We start from the raw sequence: 19453 nt of genomic DNA on the forward strand, positions 1-19453 counted from the left end.
GAGAGGGAGAGGGCTCTTGATATAAGAGAAAATATGCTTGCATCATGGGTTTCTATGGCTTGCCTCATAAGGTCATCTCTGTCCTTGTCCATTTCACCCTTTCCCTTCAGAAATTTGCTCAGTCCAAAAGGAGGAAATCTGTGAACTGAAAAATCTTCATTGAGCTTAATGTTTCCTGTCAGACTGTGCACATCTGCCTCCCTGGATAACACAAAATAAAAATCAAACTTGAAAATAATAAATAAAACAGAGGCTGCAGAGGAACATTTATAATCTCAGAGGGGCAAGAAGAGGCCAAGGGAAAGGATGTGTCGGTATGTCTCAAGTGTATCTGATTGTACTATGGCATGTGAGTGGGAGACAAAACTTGAATGCTCAGCTCATTCTGTTTACAGCCTATCTAATATTCAGTGGATGAAGCATTGGGTTTGGATCTGGGAGATCCAGGCTTCGTGAGAGTCTTTGACCTCAGGAGTTTGCTGGCAGCAGCATATACTATTGGCAAGGCCTCTCTCTCATGCTTCACCGGTCAAAAGGGAGAGATAAGACTAATTAAATCCACCACAAGGCGGAAAGTACCAATGTTTCTGGGTGGATAAGCTTCTAATTTTGTAGAATAGCACCTGTACACCACAGGAGCTGTTTTGCTGCTGCTGCTGTTGTTTTTACATCTGGTACCATGAATAGGTAATCAGATATTTTATTTGGAAGCTGTTTTAAAATGCACATTGAAAATACTTGCAGCAAAAAAGTTTTAATACCACACTGTGCCTGGCACAATGTACAAAAGGTGTTGGGATTTGGGCAGAGCGTACTGGCTAGACTTTAGAGGGTGAGGACCTAAAGTCACCTGTCAAGGGTGTAATTAGAAATTCTGTTTGCGTGGTTTTAAATTAAATTGCAAGCATGGGGAAGGGTGAGTTGTTATCAAGATAACAGTGCAATTAACATTAGGGAGGAAAAAACCCTTCTCTTTAATGCTCATTTTGACAACATGGCACTATAGCCCTCGAGATTCAGCAACCAACTGCTTGGGGTCAGATCACATCCCAGAGGAACTGGGAAAGAATCACAGGCAGACAAAGTTGGAAGCCACAGTTTTGAGTCCACTATCTGCACTTTTTATTGTTTGCACTTCAGACAAGACAGAGTGTTCCAGCAGGCAGTGCAGTGGTAGAGTGTTTAGGTCCTGCGGTACAAAAAAGAACTCCATTTTTGTAGAAATTGATTGTTTTTCCTAACTGCAGCATTTAGGTCTTTTTTTAGTTTAGAGAAAAGGAGAGTAAAAGGTGAAATGATAAAAGTTTATAATATTATGCATGGCATGGTTAAAGTGGATAGAGAAATGTCCCTCATAATGCTAGAAGTTGTGGACATCCAATGAAGTCAAATGTTGGAAAATTCAGGGAACAGAGAACAGAAAGTACTTCTACATGCAGCACAGGTAAACTATGGAACCTGCTCTCACAGGAGGCAGTGGTGGCCCCCAACCTAGATGGCTTTAAGATAGGTTTTGACAAATTCATGGAGGAGAGGACTATCAAAGGCTACTAGTTGTGATGGCTATGCTCTGCCTCCACGTTTGGAGGCGATAATGTGTCTGAATACCAGTTTCTGGAAACCACAGGAAGGGAGGGTGCTCTTGTATTCAAATGCTGCTTGCAGGTTTCCCATAGGTACCTGGTTGGCCACTGTAAGAACAGGATGCTGGACTAGATGGGCCATTGGCTTGACCCAACAGGCTCTTCTTGTGTTTTTGTATGGGAAATGTCTGTCTAACACCTCCAGTGTGACATGGAAATGTGGAGAACCAAATTTAAGACTGGAAAGCTGAGAAGCTGACAGAAACTAAATTGACTGATCTGCCCATCCCTAACCAGAACTTATTAAACTTCAGGTGTTATCTGGCTGAAAAGTATGAGAGTCGGGACCAAGAGTTTTTAATCCTTTATATTTGGGTGAAGGGGGAGTGCAGTGCTAACATTTTTGAGGCTATAACTATAGATATCTGTAAAAGAATGAAATAACGGCCTGTGTAATTCCTTCATAAGGCTAGTGACTCGTGTGATTGTCAAATGTGGGTCTCTAAATGCCTCCAGCATACTATGTGGCATCATTGTAGTGTTACAGGACATCGCACTTTGTCATTTCCTTATGTACTAATGGTTGGATATATAACTTGAGCCTTAATGGCCTTTTTCTAGATAACATGCTGTTCAGTTATTGAATCCTGCCTGCAAGGCCCCATTTCCACTTGTTATTAATAAACAATTGGTTTACCAAAGTGGCAAAGAAACGAATGAATGTCATGTTGGAATTCTAGGTGAATCTGAACAACTAGATCTTTTTTCCAGAGCTGTTCAATTCCCTCAGGACCAAACCTTTTTGATGTGGATGAAGCAATAATTTTTCTGATGAAGTCTCTGACAGCAACAGTTCCCTGGTTGTCAATTTACACATGATGAACTTCAGCCGTTAATTAAAGCACAAACTCTCTGAGTTAATCATCTCACAGGCCAGAGGCAGCCAACATTTAAAATCATTTTCTCTTCCAAGATTCCAATCTTATTGAAAATACCTCCTTTGCAGAAACATGCCCCTTGTTTTTAACATATACAGGGAATCTCACTTTCTAATACACAACATGATACAAGTATCCCAATTAAATTCAGAAAATGAGAACAAAACACTTTAATGGCAACAGAATCGACATATTCACTGAGTCTCAGGAGATTTCCTAAGAAGCTGTTGCATGAGCCACTGTAAAAGCTCATTCAAAAGCCTACCAAACAACACCCTCATCCTTTGATTCCCCATTTCTCATGCTGGAAAAGGCTCACATTGTCTCCTTTGACAATATCATTTTTACACTGTGCCATTTTAACACAGCTTTTTGTCTATAAAGTATGCTACATGCTTTTAAAACTAATGGTAGATACCTGGCTAGAAAATAAATCAAGGTAATAAATGTCACTGCAGTCATAATGGGTGAGTTGTTAGAAAGAGGAATCAAACTGGTGCTGAAATACATAACATTTAAATCTTTTTTTAAAAAAATCAATATGATTTTTTTCAAAGAAGGAGGAGGTGAAATAATCTCATTCATTATCCATGCAGGTGATTGAATTTGTTCGATAAAGGGTTGTATTCGGTGCTTTTCTTCTAGAAAAAAGGTGTTGGTACTCAGCATGGAGTTGCTACAGTAAGTGCCACACTTTTAACCAGTGCTTTTCTTCTAGAAATAAAGGTGCTGGTACTGCATACCCATGAGTACCCCCAGAAAAAAAGCACTGGTTGTATTCAGCTAAGGATCACACACCTTCTCTCCATCTGCTTCCTTCTGGAGCATCCATTCTACTCCCTGGACTTAATCCTGGTTCAGTGCTATATTGGCAGCAGCATTCCACAGTTAGGGCTAACCAGAGTTGTTGCTTAAATCAGTAGTGTCATATCTCGGGTTACAGACATTTCAGGTTGCACATTTTCAGGTTGTGCACCGCGCCGAAGCCGGAAGTACCAGAACAGGTTACTTCCGGGTTTTGGCTCATGCATGCGCAGAAGCACTAAATCGCTTCTCTGCTGCAGGTTGCGAATGTGCCTCCTGCACGGATCACATTCGCAACCCAAGCATCCACTGTAGATGAAATAAGTTCAAATCCCTGGTTTCATATGCTAGGTTAAGAGGAAATATAGGTTAGCCCTAGCCAGTGCTTTTTTCTGGGGGGACGCAGGGGTATGCATACCCCTAAACATTTTGTGAATCTAAGTTTGGCCTCATTGAGGGGTAGTATTTCAATATGAGTAGGAAAATTAGAGTACCCCTAAACATTTTTTTCTAGAAAAAAAGCACTGGCCCTAGCCCTTGTTAACTTTGCTTCCTAGTGTTAACCATGACTAAATCCAGCAGGGGAAATTGGTACTCCAAAATGGAGGATGGGAGGAGCATCACCAAGCAATCTGCTGTTTTGCATCCACTCCAGCTGGCAAACGGGTTAGAAAGGTCTGACAGATGGATCAGAGTTATTTAGATCTCCAGGACATGGGTCAATGTTTTTTCATTCAAGGCTGGTTGACTGTTTCACTGGAGTATTAAGAAGACATGCAGAGTCATATTAATCAACTACCTGCATTACCTATGAGTAGTTCATCTTAATTCAAAGCACCAGGACTGGCCCTATGATGAGGCCGATTGAGGTAGCTGCCTGAGGCAGCAGGTGCTGAGGGGGGAGGGAGTGGCCAGAGCTGTGCGTGCCATGTGACTTGGCCTGTACCCCCTACAGTAGCCTGCGGCCTTCAGTGGAGGACACTGTTCTTACAAAGGTATTGGAGTAACATTCAACTTCCCGTTCAGTTGGCTTCTGTAGCTGCCTTGGGAAAGAGCACCATCTTGACCTTTGCCTCAGGCAGCAAAATGTCCTGTGCTGGCCCTGCAAAGCATATAAAAATGAAGCAAAAACAAAAGCTGGCTTGTCTGATAAATAGAAGAGGCTCTAGCCATTAGTCATCCTTCAGAGCCATCTGATATCAAAGAGGTTGAGTAGGCTTTTGTATATGTGAGTAATCTGATAGCATTCTCCTTAGCAACAAAGGATGCATTGTAGCCAAAAAGGGTCTGCTAAAGCCCCTTTGTACTTCACTTTCCTTGCTGAAAACACATTTGATTCAATTACATTGATACTTCAGAAGTAGCATCAGGCTATTATAGCACAGCAGAGGCTGCTATTATTCTGGGCGAAGGGAAAATGTTTAGGCCCTTTAGAAATTCCATTAGGTTGAAACTTGGGGTTGTTGTGCTGTTGTTTTTATATTACAGTGATTATTTTTTAAACCCAGCAGGATCATATTTCAACCAAAATGGGATTCGTGCTTTTACAGGAGGCCAAAACAAGGGGGCAATCTGACTGAAATCAAAGGAGGAACGACGATGGATTGTAATGGAGCTAAATTGTGCCTATATGCTTCTGACTTAGCCTGTTCAAAGAATAGAGGTCTGGTGCTCGGGCCTAAAAAAGGCAATCTAGCTCAAATGTGCCTTGGTGCCTCTGGCAGTGGCATCCTTTCTTTTGGAATAGAGAGCAAGAACCGTCAGGTGGAGACTACAGGCAAGCCCAACACCAGTGGGCACTAGTGGGCATCAATGGGTCAGGTTGGGCACTAGCTGAGGGCCCCAGCAGCCCAGTAGAAGCCCGACACATTCATGCTGTCACACACTGCTGTCCCCGCTGCCTCCCCCACCCTTGCCGATGACTATTTCAGCAGAACAGCAGTTCTGCTTCTGAATGGAAGCACAGTTCAACTCCCACCCGCGGTGACTTCCTGCCATCTTAATTGACTCAAAATGCAATGCTCCAGCCTGTAGATCTATGGAATCTATAGGCAGAGAGGGTGGTGAGTGGTTTTTCTGTTGCAGGAGCAACACAAGAAGAAATAATACTGGGCAGTTGTTGCTATGGGTATGTGTCTTGGCCTTTCAGGGGCACTGTGCTTAGGGCTGCTGGAAATCTGGCACCAGCCCTGACTTCTGCCTAAACATTCCTTAGTAAGCTGACCTGCATGTTACCTCAGCTGCCTGCAAGACTAGTACATCAGCATTGCAATTCTATACTTTGCTGTTAGAGCTAGTATGGTATGCTCCACATGGATTCTTTTGAACATGTAAATAACTGGCACAGGGTTGCTTGAGTATCTGTGACACTTGTGGCTTCAAATGTGGCACAACAATCACAATGCCAATGGTATTTTCCTAGGTACAAAATATTTGACATAGGATATATTCTAGACTTAAACAAACTGGTTTCCCAGAGAACCCTGAAAACTGTAGTTCTGTGGCTGAGGCTACAGACCTTTAAGAGAAAAATCAAGGCCCTCAAGAATTTCTAGGATTCTTTGGGGTTGGTGGAATATTGACAATTTGATAGTTCCATTTTTGAAGTACCTACCCCAGGGAGGCTTTCTGGGTGCCTGCTTTGCTGACTTATTTGCCCATGTTTCAAGAGCTAACACAGGATATTTTTATCTGCTTTGCTAAAGTTTAGTTCTGAATTTACCAGCTGCTGCTATGATCTGTTGTCTGTTTATATGTGATTTTATATCTTCATTATACACTGCCCTACATGTTTTGCTGAAGGAGATCTAAAAGGAATAAAAACGTTGTTGTTGTTTAGTCGTTTAGTCGTGTCCGACTCTTCGTGACCCCAGGGACCAGAGCACGCCAGGCACTCCTGTCTTCTACTGCCTCCCACAGTCTGGTCAGACTCATGTTTGTAGCTTCGAGAATACTGTCCAACCATCTCGTCCTCTGTCGTCCGCTTTTCCTTGCGCCCTCCATCTTTCCCAACATCAGGGTCTTTTCCAGGGAGTCTTCTCTTCTCATGAGGTGGCCAAAGTATTGGAGCCTCAGCTTCACGATCTGTCCTTCCAGTGAGCACTCAGGGCTGATTTCCTTAAGAATGGAGAGGTTTGATCTTCTTGCAGTCCATGGGACTCTCAAGAGTCTCCTCCAGCACCATAATTCAAAAGCATCAATTCTTCGGCGATCAGCCTTCTTTATGGTCCAGCTCTCACTTCCAAACATCACTACTGGGAAAACCATAGCTTTAACTATACGGACCTTTGTTGGCAAGGTGATGTCTCTGCTTTTTAAGATGCTGTCTAGGTTTGTCATTGCTTTTCTCCCAAGAAGCAGCCGTCTTTTAATTTCGTGACTGCTGTCACCATCTGCAGTGATCTCATAAAGTATTAGAAAACTACCGTAGTATGTCTGCAGACTGTGTAGACAGATGTTTTTGGGTGCTCAAATGCATGGAAACCTACAGGAGGCTTCATTTCAGTAGGGCTGAGAATTTAGGAGTGGAGTGATACAAAATTCATTGGAAATGTAAATGCCATCTAATGGGAATGAGTGGTCTCATGCATTTTGGTTTGGTTTGTTACAACGTTTGCATAGTTTTGGAATTACAAAATGAACTGAAATAAAAAAGAGCACCAAGGAAGGTGGATGGACTTGTGCCAACAGGTGAGGAGTTGCAATTCAGAGAGGAAATGTCTGTTTGTTTTCATAGAGAAATTCAGGGGTTTAATCTGAAATCAAGCTGGATTTGAGTTTGTTGGTGTCTCTGGTAACTTCTCTCTCTTGCATCATGGATGTTGGCAAATTGGATTTTAGAAAGGCAAAATAATACTAGAATTGGAGCTGTCAAAGATGCTCAAGGGAAACTGTTTTAATGCTCAGGAACTTGGCAGTGTATTTTTTCTATTATGTCTTTATATGTTATGGATGTATGTTCTGTACTATTTCTATTGCCTAATGCAAGTTTGTCATGGCATTTGGCCAGAACAATAAACTTATGAACTTGGAACTTATGGATAAGGATCTTGCCTGTGGGACAGATCCAGTTCCCCATCTGAGGTTACAGGGGGGCTCAATTGGATTCTTAAATGGTGTGCATTTATATACACAACTTCTGTAGCCTGGATGTTATTTACACAGATATAGGGAGGGAATCACACACAACAGGACAAAATTGATTCTCATTTTGGCACCCTCACTGAAGAGGCATGGTAATGTGGCCGAATCACACCCTTTCTTTTTGCGGCTTGTCACAAGAGGCAGTCATTGTTCGGAATGACTAAGCACAGGCATTAAATGCAGTCAAGAGAGATGGGTTCATGCATATGTTTGCCTTCCCTCCCTTTGTTTGACAGGAAAACTGACTCCAAAGATACACTGATTTTCTGCTGAGCTGATTAGAGGCTCAGTGTGCAAAAAGGAGCATTAGGTAACCATTTTAAACTTGTACATGTTATATACATGTTCCTGAAGCATTATTGGACAATTCCAGAGTATGAAAAACAATAATGTTGTAGTAGGGTCGGTTTGACCTTAGTTCTGTGTCTTCTACCTGAAGACAACTGGAGAGAGGGAGAGAGAGAGAATAAATAATAAATAATAATAATAATAATAATAATTTTATTATTTATACCCCACCCATCTGGCTGGGTTTCCCCAGGCACTCATAAATATGTATAAGATGAGGTTGAGCAGATGGGGCTGTCAATTGAGAAAGGGTCATGTTTAATGCAGCTCATCATGGTCTCTACATATGGGCCAACAAATCTGCATAAGTATGTAGTCAAAAGTCAAACAGAAGAGTACAGGTAAGTTTTGAATTGGGGGGGGCATCGTGGGAAAAGGGGAATTATCTACTAATGTCCTCATAAAATGATTAATACTGCAGTCTAATGCATGCTTACGTTGCGTCAGTCCCACTGAATTTAGTGGTACTTGTTTCTGCATAGCATTTATAGCAGTGATGGCAAACCCTTCTGGGGGCCACATGGCTGTGTTGGGCAGGGCCAGTGGCAAAAGTGTACAGTAAGCTGGTTTTAGACATACTCACACATACTTCTCTTTCCTTTGTGCAGGCAAGCGAGAGGCATTATTGGCATTCAAGGACACATTCCAGCCAAGCAAAAACACTCAGGGAGTGCAAAGTAGGGTTAGGGAGAGGTATGGCCTTGGGAGAGGAGTGTATTACTAAGGAGGAGGTGTCCTGAGGGCCAGATAGAGAGATCTATAGGGTGCTTTTGTTCTGAAGTACATGAAGAGGTCTGTGTATTCAGGAGCAGGTCATCTAGTCGTCAGGGAAGTGGATAGTGTTTTGTGTTAGTTGCATTAACAGGAAAGAGCTGTCTCCTTAACTGAACAGAACTGTAAGCCCCTTCCCATGCAGGACTTGGATTGTTCCCATACTCTACGAACAGACTCATATACTGTGGATATGGGTATGCCAATATAAACAGACATTTTAGAATTCTGTACTGAAAGTAAATTATAGGACCAGAAAAACAATCTGTAACTGGAATGGATTTCATAAGAATGCCTCTTGCTGTTTCGCTGCAATTGAACCAGTGAACTTGCATGCCACCTCTGGTCCAGAAGCCCATGTATATTTAACCACCCAAAAAGTAACTCATATTCTTTGACATTCCAACAGAGGGTATTATTGTGTTGGCAGCAATTAATAAAAATTCTGCTTGGTTCTTTGTTGCAAATAGATTTGCCTTTGGGCTGGACCATCTGCACCAGCCTGCAGCTTTGCTTTGGTATTGTTTCACTTTAAGTTCTAGCCTTTTCCATGAAAAGAGAAAACAGTTGTGTTCCTAAAAACCTGCCCCAAATATAACTCTGTGCTAATGCAGGGTTTGTTGCACAGAACTGGGATAGCTATACAACAGCAGCACTGAATAATTCATATTCACAGGCTCTATCAAATGAGATTTACCCTCTCTGCCTGTGCAATGTGTTTGCATTTCCATATACTTGCGATAATACTTAGATGAATGATAGTGGATACAGTTGAAATCCGAAATGATATGGGCATGACCAATCTATTCTGCAGAAGATCTCCTCTTAATTCTGTTTGGTATAATGTTCAATTGCTGTTTTGGTCTCTGAAAAGCAAAGCATTTTTTTTTTTTTTTTTTGCATCATCTTTAGGCCATACAGAACTCTTCAGCAGGTAGTATAGAAAAGTAGCTAATTCTAAATGCTACAGAGAGCAAAGTGTGATGTGGCAGACAGGTTGACAGAGCAATCCTATCTATGGTGATGGGAGCTCCACATTACAGCCACTGCCACCACCTCCAGAGCCCTGCCAGCTCCCAGCAGTTTGGATAGGTGGGAAGTGCTTGTCTGTGGTCAGTTTACCTTTTGATGTCTCTCCCACCCCCTGACGTATGAAATATATGACAATTCCAGGGCTGGCATTGGTTTAGAGCTTTGGGGAGGGGTGTCTGAGGGGAATGAGTGTGCATAGGATCCTATGGATCTATTGCCTTTACTGACGTGCCTGTTCCTGGCCACACTGCCATTGGAGAACCTCCAGCATTGGAACAACAATGATGGTGGAGATTTTCATTGCCACGCAAGACAGACTCCCAGCAGCAGCAGCAGCAGCAACTTCTCAGATGGCAGAAAGGGAGGCCCACAGCACCCTGTGGTCTCTCACCTGTTCTCCCAGGTAGTTAAGGATTTCTACCTTATGCTGCACTCTCCTAAGAGTAAATCCCATTGTACTCAGTGAGGCTTGCTTCTGAGCAGACAAATATTTTTCAATTACCGTATGTTGTACTTCCCCTTGGCTGGGCTATAATGTTTTTATTTTGCCTCATTGTGATTTCAGGCTAATTTCTGTGCTGGTCTGTTTTTGTACTAATTTTTTAAAAATGTACTGTAGTTATATTTTGTTTTTGAATTGTGAAGAACCAAGAAGCCACTGTTGATTGGGTGGTGTGTGTGTTTGTACATTTTTGTTTTGTATGTTCTTTTCTTTTTATTTGGTTTGCAATTGATTTCACTTATATTTTATCCTGCTGTTAAGTCACTTTGAAACTTTTGTTTGTATAATAGGTAAAGGTAAAGGGACCCCTGACCATTAGGTCTAGTCATGTATGACTCTGGGGTTGCGGCGCTCATCTCGCTTTATTGGCCGAGGGAGCCGGTGTACAGCTTCTGGGTCATGTGGCCAGCATGACTAAGCTGCTTCTGGCGAACCAGAGCAGTGCCCGGAAATACTGTTTACCTTCCCGCACGGAAACACTGTTTACCTATTTCTCTACTTGCACTTTGATGTGCTTTCAAACTGCTAGGTTGGCAGGAGCAAGGACCGAGCAATGGGAGCTCACCCCGTCGCGGGGATTCGAACCGCCGACCTTCTGATCGGCAAGCCCTAGGCTCTGTGGTTTAACCCACAGCACCACCCGCTGTGTATAATACACACACCCTAAATCTGGCGTCCTAATGTGGTGCCGGTGGGTACCATGGCACTCTCAGACACAGCCCTTGGCACCAGTCAGAGCCCCTCCCATTTATTTATTTTTTAAATTAGTGGTTTTGGCTCTCTCTCTTTTTTACAAGTTGTTATGTTTTGTGGGAGAAGGAGTTACCTGTTTTTTTGAGTGTGCTTACTTTATTTTGGGGTAGTTGTAGGTGTTTTGTCTGTCTGAAATTGGTGGTTTCTGCGCATCTCAAATTTTTCTTCTGTGAAATTGATATTTTGTGGTGTCTACCACAGTTTCTTAGATTTCCAGATGTGCTCCTTGGGCCCAAAAATGTTGGGAACCCTTTCCATAAATAAGTCATTGAATAGGATTGCACTGTTAGTATGTGACCCCATAATGCAGACAATGAACTGCCTTAAATGCTAATGCTATTGTACTGATATAGTTCAGGTAACTGGGACATAGGTTATCCCCTTCTGTTCCAACCTCAGCACAGAGATGGCGTACATGTCTGCATAGATTAGGCTTCCTCAACCTCGGCCCACCAGATGTTTTTGGCCTACAACTCCCATGATCCCTAGCTAGCAGGACCAGTGGTCAGGGATGCTGGGAATTGTAGTCTCAAAACATCTGGAGGGCTGAGGTTGAAGAAGCCTGGCGTAGAAAGTGAATGCTGTGTCCTGGCTTTAGAAACTAAGAGGTAAGTGCTGTCCTGATTACAAATTAATTTCAGTACTTCGTAGGTTCCAAAGTAATTCTCATTTCCTGCAGCTTTCACACAGGAAATTGTTCAGTGTAAATGACTGTGAGTTGGACAAAGGCTTTTGATATTGTAAAGGAACCTCACTCTAGTCTTCAATAATTCTTTACCTACAAAAATAATTTGTCAGCATAATGGGTACTGTGTCAACCCCATGGGTGTCACCTAGTAGGCATTTTATAATCCTGCCAACGTAATGATTAAAATGTACTAGAAAATTGAATCAATCCATCAGTAGTACTCTATTCCTAGTGAGACTTGCAGTTCTTTATATCCACAAAATGCTTCTTGCTTCAATTTGCACTGGAACCTCAAACCCAATAATTAGAACTGTACAGATAGGGATGTATGAAGGCAGTGGATGTGAACAGGCTGGAAGTGGAGTTTTGCAGCAGATTCTGGACATGTAACCTGTCACTCATGACTGCATAAAGAGGAGAGGTGCTGGTGGGGAGAGAAAGCCCCAAAGGGGACATTGCAGGAACAGTTCATCAGAAGAAGAAGAGGACAGGAAGGAGGGAGAGCCATTAGCAGAAATCCAGATTTTCACTAACCAGCACTGGAGCAAAGGCAAGGGAGGTGATAAGGTGGAGGCTTAGGGGATCACCAAGAAGGTATTAGTATATATACTGTATATATATTTTTACAAAACTTAAATTTTATTGGACGTGAACTCAAAGCTCCGTTGTAAATCATTGCCAGGGCACCCAGGAAAGTGACGTATTTGTGGAAGTTCACCACTTGGTTCCCATTGCGGTCCAGATCTTTCATTAATGCCTGTATCTCTGCTTCCTGCAGTTTCAGTCCAATGGTGAGCTCCTTCTGTATCAGCTCCTTCAATTCCTTCTTGCTTAGGGTGTTCTTATCGCCATCCTTGCTGGCGTATTTGTGGAAGGTGACAACCAGCACGCCAATAGCTTGGTCAAGAGGTGCTGCCATGGTGAGAGATCAGAAACAAGATGGTCCAGTGCTGAGTGGCAGGAAGTGATGGGGAACGTGGTCAGGTCTTAGTATTGTTGAGAAATCCCCCTACACCTATACTTATAGCTCCCTGGAGGATCCCTATGATGAGTCGGGTCCTAAACTCTGCTGAAAGAGGTAAGGACCCTTCATGCCTTCTCTGAAGAGGTTAGTTGGGGCTCTGTAAGCTTTCCTCTTCATTGTGAACCCCCTATCTCAGGCATAGAAGCCAACTCCTAGGGGTCAATGTCCCTTTGCCCCCCCATAAAATATTTGCCCCCCCCCAAGTTGATGGGCATTGTCATTCAGATGGTGCATGTGTGCTGTGTCATGTGATCAATTGTGCAGGGCATACCTGGGCTTCCCAATATTTTAGTCAAGTTGGCACCCATGCATTTCTGATACCATTCAGGTGTTTTTCCACAAGGGCTCATGCAGGATCACTCTGGAACGATCTGAGTTGGAAAATGCAGTCAGGGAAGGGGACAGACTTGATAGGCAGTTTTCCTCCCTCTGTTATAGTACTAGAACTTGAGGCCATTCAATGAAGCTAAATGGTGCTAGGTTCAGGGCAGGCAAAAGAAGGCACTTACCAGGCATAGTTCATTCCCACGAGATGTAGTGATGACTAGCAACCTGGACAGGTTTAGAAGAAGAAGAGACAAATTACTGGAGGATAAGGTTATCAATGGCCGGTAGTCATGGTGGCTGTGTTCCGCCTTCAGTGTCAGAGACAGTATGCTGGGAATCACAAATGGGGAGAGTTCTGTTGCACTCAGGTCCTGCTTGTGGCGCTGTGGAAACAGGATGCTGAACTAGATGGGTCTTTGGTCTGACTCAGCAGGCCTCTTCTTAATTATGGTCTTATTTAAGTTCTTAAGTGGGCAGGTTGCATATCCTTTCCTCACCCCGCTAATCTAGTTCTTTCTTTATCTGTGGAAGGGGGGCCGGTTTCAGTGAGACATAGAAAAAGAGGCAAATAATTCACTTTCAGCTCTGCAAGCTTCTCACTGCTCGGAAAAGTTGGGGCAAATGTAATGGTATTAATGGTTAGACAACAAGGTATACAAGGGCAATTCTATAAGGCTGATCAATGACTTGGCATCAGTGATAAGCAACAAAAGCTAAATTGGTCTACTCTGCTGGCAAATGCCCACCATTTCTGCTGCCTCATCAAGAGCTAAAATATTTTTTCCTGGCAACCTGTGGGGTAGTATTTTCTCATTTTGTGTGTATGCACATACAATCAGTCAATCAATCAATCAATCAATCAATCAATCACACAGTGAGTTACCATTTAAGAGGGCAGGTTCTTACTCAGAGAAGTTTACCATTTAAAATTCAGGGTAAAGAAAACAGAGGAAGGGGAGGAGGGGCAGAAGGTATAAATAGGGAAGCAATATGTGGTTGTTTCAGTTACATATGCTTAGGTTTAGTTATAGCCCCAGTTACAGTAGGGCACAGAAGCACATAAATCAATATGAACATGGAAGCAATTATGCTATATAGAACCCCCTCCTCATCTTTAAACAGTCATTACATGTACCCAGTCCACATCTTTCACCTTCGCCCAAACATCTTAAGAAATGGGAGCAGGAAAAGTGAGAATTGCTGGAAAGCGATTCAAAAGCAGTTAGTATCTAGCTCAATTTATTTCAATAAAGAGCAGATCAATAGGGACCTAAAGCAGTCTGTCAATTTTTCTGTCACATTTATCAGAAATTCACTGACTTCAATCTTTTTCTTGCTGGCCGCTTCTTCATGGAAACTATCCTCACACTCAGCATTAAAATTTGCTAGGCACTCTTACTATGCTGAACGCTAAGCAACAATCTTCCCTCCGAAATGGTCTGTCAGGCACTGTTTTCCTGAAGCAACAAGAAATGGCAGTATGCAGTGCAACTCAAAAATTCTTGCACCTTTAATAATATTCAAAAAATTTAAATATTAAAACAAACAAACCGAAAATCTTGCACATAAATACATTAGGCCATAATTATTTAAAAGTGAAGATAAGTTCTGAGCCAAAATTGTCTGTATTATTTAACTATTTCCTATTTCCTGCTTCTTTTCCAAGTTAGTCCGAGTTAGCATGTGCTAGTGTTCACTTCTTGGCTCTAGCTCGGCCAAGTATAAAACCTACACTTCAAATGGCTTTGTTTGCCTTAATGAAGTTTAAGTTTGCTTTGTCTTTACAACCAGCAGCTTTGCCAGGCTATTTCTTTCTGCACACTGCTGCAGTAGATTTCCCAAATAGCAACACCAATCAGGTGTGACCATGTGGAGTCAGGCTCACCTCTAAGGCAGAGTTTTGACACTTGGGACATGGCATATCCAACATGCATATTATATGAGAGGGGCCGCTGTCACCTTTCAACAACCCAGAAGGTGGAAGTAAAACCGTACTGTTCTTTTTTTCATGCTTTGTCATATTAAATCGACTTTGAGGACCAAAAACTACATGTCCCTTCCTTGCTTTCCAAAGATACAGTTCTTCAAATACCTAGAGAAGGCAGGAAAACAAAGGAAGACAAGAAGGGAAAAACACATCCCCCTGCACATAAATTATTTCAGTGGTTAATGAGAAAAGATTCTTCTAATGAAGCTCTCATCCGTGAAGATTGGAAAACAAACTGCAATGCATCCTCTTAGGTTCACAGCAAAATACGAACCTGTCACAAGGTAGAGAAATAGGTCGCGTGGAAGTTAATGGAAAACCATGAATGGAATACATTGTGTCACAATGCATCATCCCAATTAAGAGATTATAGTTAGAATTCTATTTACAGTGATTAATGTGCTTGATTGAATTGTGGGGTGTTGGTTTTGTTTTCTTATATTAGAGAGTTTTTCTTATTTGTTTGAGTCGTTTCTGAAACTAGGATTGCTAACTCTAGAACTAAACATTTCTGGTATGGAGGGAAAGCTTGATGGTGGAGACAAGCCAGGGCAATAGAGCTCAAAGCAAATCTGATAATGGAGACATTGGGAAGAGTCTCATGAGAGTGAAGCCAAGTGTTAGAGTTTGTTATACTAAATGGGTACAGCTAAAAAAAAAACCAGAGGTGGTGGAGAATCTGGCATTGCACCTCAAAAAATGTTACAGCAGGTGATTGGCAGGTGGGTGTCTCCACAAATCTGTTGCACGGTTACAAGACTCCAAAATAGAGTTTATTCACCCTCCACAAGTTGGAGGAAGACTTTCTGAAGCAGGCAGCAGCTTCTGCTCATGGAAGTTCCAGGTATCTGACATAGAATCCCCACTTCAGACAGTTGTCTGCGCAACTCATTGGAGACAGAAACAGCAATGCAAGGGAGACAAAACTAGCTCACTAATCCCTGCTCTCCACATTCACACATTGTATTTCCAAATTTGTTTTCACACCAGATGTTTTGGACTACAACTCAGATGGCTGGGGCTGATGAGAACTGTAGTCCCAAAAATCTGGAAGGCACCAGGCTGGTGAAGGGCTGGGCTGGAGACTTTAGGTAGAAAGATGGCATGGTTTAAATGAAAGAGACCTGATCTGGAGAATGAGTCAGACATCTCACACTTGCCTTAGAATCACAGTGATGAATTTTTCCAGTGATGCAACTCCTAGGTTCAGAAAAGGCAACAACTTTGTTCACCTGAGACACACTTTCAACAATTTCTAACTGATTCAAGCAGAATTCTGTTGAAGGTTATGCAAAATACAATTGAAGGTCAGCAAGACAGATGCACATTTTTAAACTTTGTTTTTATTTTTAAAAGTATAAGAATAATTGTTAAATAACACCCACCCACCCACACCAAAGTGACATGTTTTAATATGTTTTATATCATTCTACATTCATTAATAAAAAATTGCTTGCTTTCTTGTTTTGCAAATTGATGGAATCCCAGGTTTCCTCACAGACCTTAAAATACAAAAATACAAAATTAGCCGTAAACTAATTTCTGTCATGGATTTTAATTTTTAAAAAATATTTCTGGTTCTCTGTCCTGCTTTGCAATGTACATGAGCTATTACAATGAATAAAACACAACAAACATCTTAAACGGCCATTCCATATACGATGGCACCCACAGTTTGTTACCACCTGGCAATGATAGGGCAGATGCTGGCTCACAACAGTGATGTTATCTGTTTGCATCAGCCAATAGAGGCCATGCTTGCATCCATGCAACCCAGGGGAGTATCTGCCACCATTTCTCATGTCAAGTGCAGCTTTGGATGAGACCCTGAGCTTGTTTAAGAATTCCTCGTACATTCTTTTGACAAACCTTTCCTGTCACAAGCTGGAAAAAGTATGTGCTAAATGCCCCTCTAAAGTGCCTCCAAATGGATTTTCTACTCTGTTAATATTTTAGTACCCTTTACAATACACATCATTAAATGTGTGCACTTTGTAAAGCTATGAATAAGAGTGTGTATAACTCCATGCATTTCATACTAAATGTAACTGATTTTTTTCTACGCTGCAGAAGTAGTGGTCTGTTACTCGAAACAGCCACTCCTCCAGAGGGATGCTCAGCACAGTCCATATATCTTAGTTTCTTCCTTGCAAATGGAAACTATCATAGTGTAGATGATGCTCGTTTGCCCCCCCTCTTAAGCACACTCTCAAAATAATTCATCCTGTATTGTACTACATGCTATCATTAAATGAGCACCTGGATGATAGATGATTTGAAGGTAATTTGTTTTATACTGTATTATATTGTTATTTAACCTGTTAGCTTCCTTGTGTTTCCTTAGAAAATAACATGGGAAACAAACAAAAAAGTTATACAATAAATAGAATAATAATGATAACAGGCAGGGTTATGTTTGAAATGTTTCACAATAAATGAGAACTGAGTTAGAGCAGGAACTCTTCGCTTTAGCTTTGAGGTTTTTGGGGGTGGGTGTTGACACAGTGGTGCTCAACCCCCGCTATGGTAAAACAGTAAATGTTCCTACAGACTTCTGAGGGTAGTTCTTTCTTCCATTCAAAATTCAGCATTCAAAATTCACTTCAAGCATCCCTCCCCCCTCCGCCCCACTGCTGAGGCCAACCATGAAGAAGAGTGAAATCCTATTTTCTTTAAAGACAAATATTTCAATTTGATAAAATTAATTGTAGCTGCTTCTTCTTTGCCTCCTGTCATGAGGAATTTCTGTCAGGAGGTGATTATATAGATGTGAAAAAAGAGATATACAGATGACCTGTATCTCTGGAGAATGCAGCATCAGCATCAGAATATCATCATTTCTTTGGCTGGTCATAGGGGGACTAACAGAGCATCCAAGTGGAAAGGTTTCTAAAATAGTGGCTCTTCTTCAGTGGAGCACAAGGAGATGATAATAAGCTGATTGGATGCAATATACCCCCCCAACTGAAAAAAAGTCCAACTACTGCTATTGAGCAGAATGGATATGGATTGCTACCAGTATACTTGGTCAGAATAGAAATGATAGTTCAAATTTTGTCAGTGGACCTATGGTGCAATTCTTTTGTGTGTGTGTACAATGTAGCTGTACAAAGGAACCAAGGCAGTGGTGGGGAAAGAGAAGGAGAGAGCACATTTAAGTAGAAAAACAAACCATGGAAATACTGACATAGCAGTTCAAGAGATCTGCCCTGCAGCAAATAAGAAGATGAGTGTTTAATGAAAGCTAAGATCCAGCTTAAATGTAATTAACGCATTAGTAAGTGGAGAGAAATCATGTCAGTTCCTTGTTTGCATCTATCATAGTTAAGCATAACTTTAGCAATGGCTACTCCAAATCTTCGTGTTATTGTATTTTATTTGGAACAGTATTTAAAAAAAACACACAAAAACCCTCATGTAATGAATTCTTTTAATTCTTATTAAAGGGGGAGTGCCCTATATCACAAGCAGTGGCTGTGGCTATCGGTTCCTGCAATTAAGGTACAAATATTTAGGAGGAGGGGGAAATCAGATACCATGAAGTATCCTATTAATTTGAACCAGCTCTGCTGTCTAGTGTTAAAGTTCCTCAGAAAGACTCATTACGTGTCATAAAGATGTATAGGTATCCTCTTCTTAATAAGATGGAAAATAGCAAGGGACTGGAAGTCCAAGGTTACATGATACAGAGATGGTTTACCATGATTTGGCAACCAGGCTTGGCAGAAAAGCTTACCTGTCAGAGCAGACTGGCAATTGTAATTCTTGAAACATGGTTTCTCGTTCTTACCTATGTCAATGGAAAAACATCACAATTTACTTATTTATTTTACTAAATTTCTATACCAACCTTCATCCAAAGATCACAGGGTGGTTTACAGCATAGAAATACAAAATAAGAACACAAAATGCACCACCACCACCACTACAACAGAAACCAATAATCGTTTGTACCACAAAAACATTTAAAGTCCATAGATTGTTTAATCAGCCAAAGGCATGGTTATAAAGGAACATGGCAACTCACAAATCTCACACATCTCTTTCTGGAGGGATTTATTTACCTGAGCAGTTAGGAGTGGGTTTTTAAATTATCAATATCAATTAATGATCACTTACACTGATTCAGGTAAATTGCAAATTCTACTTGTTAATGTTTAAAATTGTCATTGAGCATTTATCACTGATGAGCAAAATAAGCAATATAAATATTTATTAAAAACAATCAAATAAGGAAACAAAACCGAACTAAACATCCACAGCCACCATTTTAAGATAGACCTGCTGGTGGATGGATTGAGTGGTATCCCATGTGCAGTGCCCCTCCCTCAGAAAAGTCACCTGTTCTCCATATTTTCATTTTTGTTTTGTTAAGATCAATATTATAATTTATGTTTTGTCTACATTTGCCCTCTTTCCCCTCTCCCTTCATCCCATGAACATGGTCTGCTTCTATTGAGAAACCTCTGCCACATTTTTATCATTTAAAACTGTATTCACTGCCCTCAGTTCAGGACAGGGCGAGACAGGAATAAATTTGAATTATTATTTAA

At 41.4% G+C, this 19453-nt stretch overlaps 1 protein-coding gene and 1 long non-coding RNA gene across 2 annotated transcripts in view; both read right to left on the minus strand.

The window, feature by feature from the left end:
- Positions 1 to 10975: 10975 nt before the first annotated feature.
- LOC310767234 overlaps positions 10976 to 19453 on the minus strand; it is a 30143-nt gene continuing 21665 nt past the window's right edge. The window contains exons 2-4 of the long non-coding RNA XR_014550780.1: positions 18637 to 18690; positions 13096 to 16402; positions 10976 to 12101 (exon numbers count right to left, since the gene is read on the minus strand). This is a non-coding gene — a long non-coding RNA (uncharacterized lncRNA). The remainder of the gene's footprint in view (positions 12102 to 13095; positions 16403 to 18636; positions 18691 to 19453) is intronic.
- Positions 12146 to 12553, minus strand: LOC310767354 (protein S100-A6-like; the record flags this gene model as incomplete). Its single annotated transcript, XM_083624220.1, has 1 exon — positions 12146 to 12553. The coding sequence occupies exon 1, from the start codon at positions 12479 to 12481 to the stop codon at positions 12146 to 12148; it is 336 nt and encodes a 111-aa protein (XP_083480346.1). The 5' UTR covers positions 12482 to 12553.

Source organism: Podarcis filfolensis (genome assembly GCF_964270895.1).
Source record: "Podarcis filfolensis genome assembly, chromosome: 7".
Classification (NCBI taxonomy): domain Eukaryota; kingdom Metazoa; phylum Chordata; class Lepidosauria; order Squamata; family Lacertidae; genus Podarcis; species Podarcis filfolensis.